We start from the raw sequence: 5577 nt of genomic DNA on the forward strand, positions 1-5577 counted from the left end.
ATGGGCAACTGGAAGCAGGATTATACACAACATAGAGACGCGGGAGTGGCGCTGAACAGGTAACCCACAGAGATCCTACTTTGTTATAGTGTTTTTGGGTGCTGACACCGATGTCAAAAGAAAAACGGCTCAAAAGTTATCTGCATAGAACATGTGCTGTCTGGCAACGGTGTTACATAGAGATGGAACGGTAGTTCGAACTGTAACCCGTGACTTGTAATCATATAAACCACACATTATTTTTGTTATAAATCACTCGTATAACAGTAGTGTATCCAAAAGTAGGCTATCGAACATAAACTTATTTTCGCGTGTCTTAATTTCTTTTCTAAATGAACATTAGAAATTCACCTCGGTAATTTTTGTCTAAACTAGATATTTTATACCAACATGCGGTGGCAAGGAATGCTTTGTAGACACACATTTTGGAGAAGAATAGCGTGGAATGGAATGGCAACATTACGCACGAGTAGCCTAAGCCATTTGGCTAGACTGATAGCGGCATTAGTGTATCATCTATTTTTCTTATTCTTGACGTCTCATAAGGCCTAATGATCTTTATTATAAGCAAGTCGAACGTAATGACTGAAATTGGAGTTTAGTCATAGTCATGTAAGTGTGTTGTACGAATGTGTGTATTTTATTTTTCTTTCACCGTTCACACCTTAAATCAACATTTGGGACGGGAACGTTGTCCAATAAACATTCGGTGATTAGGAGGCATCATTAATAATTACGCATTGCTTCCTAAACTTGCAGAGCCATTGGATTAATATCATCCACCTGATTCTTGATAATCTGTCTATCATGTGAACATGCATATTCCACTTGTTTCGCAGGAAGGACACCAGTATATAGTGGCAGCTTTGATAAACTCCAACTCCTCGAGACACTTTTACGCAGAGATAACGCGGAGGAATACAGAACCAAAAATGAACACAATCGTGTTTAACAAACTGAGCAGCCAGGTCCTGTTTGAGGAAAAGGCGAAGGAGGTGGAAAGGAGCAGCAGAAATTATCTAGAGGTGATCGACGGACAGCACTCAGATCTTCTCTCAAGCAATCAAGCAATCAAGGACAACAACGCCATCAGACACAGGAGACCAGGGTATGTGATCCATGTAAAAGTTTCAACTCGGTAGACAACTTTTATATCTGCTACTTCCGTAGGAGGTGGGATACATATTGGTTTCCATAAATCCGATCGGATCATTAAAGCGGAGAACTCCTTTGCCAAACACTCTGCAGACGTTGTAATTCACAGGTCCCTATATATCAATACAAAAAAATGCGTGGTAGATTTTCCTTGCAATGGTCCTTGGTGAAAATGTCTTCCAAGTGAGGGTTTATATCCGTAATTACGCAAGCACCCAAACGCACCATATAATAAATAACATGTATTTCAGGCTCTTAAAAGTATAATAAAAAGTAATTGTATAATATCTAATTGCAGCAATATAATCAAATAATTCAATGCATTTCAATTATTCTGATCAGAAGAAGAATCAGAAAAAAACCTCTACATTTTTTATTTCTCCCAAGTGCAACATAATCTTATTGTTTTAGAGAATTGCAGGAAATTAATATTTGCCAGTTCAACCTGGTTTAGATTTGGCCGTTGATAATCTCGAGATTAATATCTAGGTCGCCCGTGTTCGGTAGCGTGTTTAAAACACGTCTCCTTCTGTTCTCAATAAATACATGTGCCCTTTAACTCCATGTGTGGTCGAGTCAATCACGTATGTTTTTTCAGAGGGAGAGGGATAAATAGAAAAATCATGTCACATGTTATGTGCCTCTAATCTGAGCAGGATTGCCCGTAGTGTTTATTCTCAACACGTAGGCCTTGGCTATCTCAAGTTATTTACAGACTGTGAGCTACAGTAGTCCCTTATAGGGTTGGATGTGTCCCAACATCGAATCAAACGTGATGCTGTGTGAAACTCGAGTCAACTTGTGCAAACATCCTACACACCAACACCGTCTGAGTCGGAGTTATTGAACTACTCCGTGTGTGTGTGTGTGTGTGTGTGTGTGTGTGTGTGTGTGTGTGTGTGTGTGTGTGTGTGTGTGTGTGTGTGTGTGTGTGTGTGTGTGTGTGTGTGTGTGTGTGTGTGTGTGAAAGGAGAAACCGAGGCATAACACAATGAACGTAAGGTGACGCTTCAGGGGGAATATCATTACTAATTAAGAATATTAATATAAATACGAAGTGTGTGTGCGGTGTGTGTCGCCAAAATTCAGAACAGGGAGTAAAACGTTATTTAGGATGTTCATACAGATCTAGATTACAAGGAAAATATTAGTAGAACATGAACCCCAGGCAGACTCGGGGTTAGGAGAAAATGATGTTACATCTGCAGTCTGACTGCGCTCGGAGGAAGATTGCACGGTAATATCACAGCGCCATAGTGACATCTACAGGTTTGGAAACTGATGCACCAGGTGAGAGACTGTAGCGAAATAACTTTGATAGTATAAAAATTGAGTTTTTATATATCTGTAGGCTGTTGTATAGCCTATACACGAAGTAAAAAGATTTACGCATATCCTGCCGAGGTAATGTTTCACTCACTGAACCTTGAGACACATCTCCTGTGGGTGTGAAATTGAATGTTATTATTTGCTTTTTTGCAACGTGTTCGTGCTTTGCGGGATGAAAAACCAAGCAAAGAAAACAAGCATCCAATAAAACGCCTCTCTCCTCCGAGTTAATTATAGCTCCTTTTGGCGAGAAAATTGCATACTGCCAATGGTCATTTTACGTGTCATGACTCTTGTGACTCTGCCTGTGTTCATGTAGTTTGTCTCTCACTTGGTTTCAAGTAAATGGAAATAGAAAGGCAACACAATGGAAACAGTTCTACTCAGACACACTGACACAATTAAACCCCGAATAACATTTAATGATTGGGCGATGGGAAAGACGAATGTGTTGCTTAGGCCAACACAGGGTTTGTATTGGTTTCAGATGTGTTCTTGCTCTGAATTTGAGATACTCTACATCAAAGTAGGGTCTATGTATAACGTTAAGTCTGTCTTGCGTTTATGCTAAGAAGTTGACATGAGGCCTAATATCATGCAAATGTGCCAACGCGTTTCACCAATCATAGTCAAAAGCCTAATGTCATGACAATATGGATACATGTGCGCTAGTATTTATTTCTAGAATCTGGTTTTATAAATGCATTTTACGCACAACTAACATGTTTATGTGACGCACATGTCCACCTGTCGTGCAGGGGCCGTCCAAACGGCGGTAAAGTGCGACACAAGCGTCAGGCACTACAGGACATGGCGCGACCCTTGAAGCAGTGGCTTTACAAGCACAGAGACAACCCCTATCCGACAAAGACGGAGAAAATACTGCTAGCTCTGGGGTCTCAAATGACCTTGGTCCAGGTAAGGAATCTCCCTCATCAGAAGGATATACGTTTACTGTTACATATCTCAGTTTTAATATTTGTAATTTATGTATTTATTTATGAATTTATTTATCATATATATTTGTTTACTTTATTCAACCATTCTTAACTGGCTAGTCTAATCATAAGAGGATAAATACATGCTTAAACTATCTCTATATTATCATTCTGTGTGTGTGTGTGTGTGTGTGTGTGTGTGTGTGTGTGTGTGTGTGTGTGTGTGTGTGTGTGTGTGTGTGTGTGTGTGTGTGTGTGTGTGTGTGTGTGTGTGTAGGTGTGTGTGTGTGTGTGTAGGCCCATTTAGATTATTTATGTTGAACTTGTTACATATCAATTTTGTTCCTGAACAATTGTATGTCTGTATTGTATGTTGAAACACCATCGTTTCTTTTCCCGATTTTAGTAATCTTATAGTAATAATAATTCTCCTAATCACTTCCATTGTCTAAGAGCATAATAGATAAGTCATATCCTCCGTATGTGCTTCCTGTGTGTCCGTCTGGTGTTAATATTTCGCTACAGACGCATTCTAGTATGGTCCTCTCTATGGTGTCTATTTCTGGAGCTACCTTCATGGCCGCCATAATCTGTTCTTAATTTTGGTCCTAATGAAGCCCTTTGTTTTAGGGAGGGTGATCACAGCACAAAGGAATGTTTTGGACAGCCTACAGTATACACACTTACATTCAAGCTTAACATACAAAACACACACACACACACATGCCCTGGTGCATGCATGCACACACACATGACCAACACCATACTTATGTCACCCTGTGGTGATGACATTATGGTCAAAGGTTGTGTTGCTGCAGCTAGCCTGCCTGCTAGCCTGCCTGCTAGCTGTCTGTCTGTTCTTTATGCCACTGGGCGAGGCAGTGGGTTTGACTGGGGAAGTTTGATGCACATGGTGGGTTGCATTCTCTGACAATGTATGCCAACTTTCACTAGCCCAGCGACAGTGCTCTTTAGCCAGAGAGCCCTTCCATCTCTCTCTCTCTCTCTCTCTCTCTCTCTCTCTCTCTCTCTCTCTCTCTCTCTCTCTCTCTCTCTCTCTCTCTCTCTCTCTCTCTCTCTCTCTCTCTCTCTCTCTCTCTCTCTCTCTATGTCTCTCTCATCTCTCATCCCTGTCTCTGCATCTCTTTCTTTATCCCTCTATCTGTCTCTCTCACACACGCACACGCACTCTCTGTCTCTGTCTCCCGCTCCATCTCCCTGGTCTCTCTCCACCAGCCCCGGACGGCTCCGCCAGGCCTCCCGGTGTGACACGACCCCGGGGCCGAGGCGAGGGGACACGCTGGTGGTGGGACCGGCTGGGTTAACGAGACACACGATATTGAAATGCAGCGAAAGATCCGGAAAAAAATAAGTACTCTAGCATAAGGCGGCAGGCCCCTTCATAAGCCGCTTGAAGTCTATTGAGCATGAAAAGTTATTCTAGTATAACATCTAATGGTGTCCGTCTCTTGTGAAATGGAGAGGGCTGGGTCGAATATCCTTTTATTGCGTTTCGAAGACAGCGTTTGAAAAGAAAGGGGAAAGAAAAAAAAAAAAACGGTATTATTAGAGGGAGGGCTGTTCCGTCCAGAATAAGCACGCAGGACGTATGAGTCGGGTTGGAACGCGAGTTAATGAAACGTTGCGTTCGTTGGCCCGCGCGCGGCGTTTTCGGGGTGTTAAACGATCCTGAATGTCTTCATGAAAAGCTTTGATACAGGCTGGATGAATGCTGTGGTGAGTCTGGCTGCTGCAGCCTGTTTCCCTCCACTGTCTGGGATGTTTCTCACAGCTCTGGTTCACTGCCTCGGATAGCGGGGCGGACCGCTATCAGCAACACCACATTACGCTATGGTACACGACACGACGCTACACTTTGCTATACTACTCTGTGCTACATTAGTGCTACTGGGACTACGCTACACTACATTGCACCGCACTACTGTATGTTACACCTCGGTGCACTAGGCCACAATACGCTGTGTAAACACGTGTGTAAACAGAGATTGGAGAAGACAGAGCAGACCTTTTCATAAAGGATAGTCTTTGTTTTGTCATGCATGTGGAGGTGTTTGGTATCAAAACAATAACAGCAATCTGTATTTTCTTTTCCTCCCTGATCTTCTGGCTGCGGCTTGTCTTTCCACCCCTCTCT

General features: G+C 42.4%; 1 protein-coding gene across 1 annotated transcript in view; it reads left to right on the plus strand.

The window, feature by feature from the left end:
* The window catches only part of mkxa (mohawk homeobox a), a 13106-nt gene continuing 7529 nt past the window's right edge, over positions 1-5577 (plus strand). Inside the window, exons 1-3 of the mRNA XM_067252185.1 lie at positions 1-59; positions 890-1108; positions 3243-3402. Of these exons, the coding sequence (XP_067108286.1) occupies positions 1-59; positions 890-1108; positions 3243-3402 (438 nt within the window). The remainder of the gene's footprint in view (positions 60-889; positions 1109-3242; positions 3403-5577) is intronic.

Source organism: Osmerus mordax, chromosome 15 (genome assembly GCF_038355195.1).
Source record: "Osmerus mordax isolate fOsmMor3 chromosome 15, fOsmMor3.pri, whole genome shotgun sequence".
NCBI classification, from domain to species: domain Eukaryota; kingdom Metazoa; phylum Chordata; class Actinopteri; order Osmeriformes; family Osmeridae; genus Osmerus; species Osmerus mordax.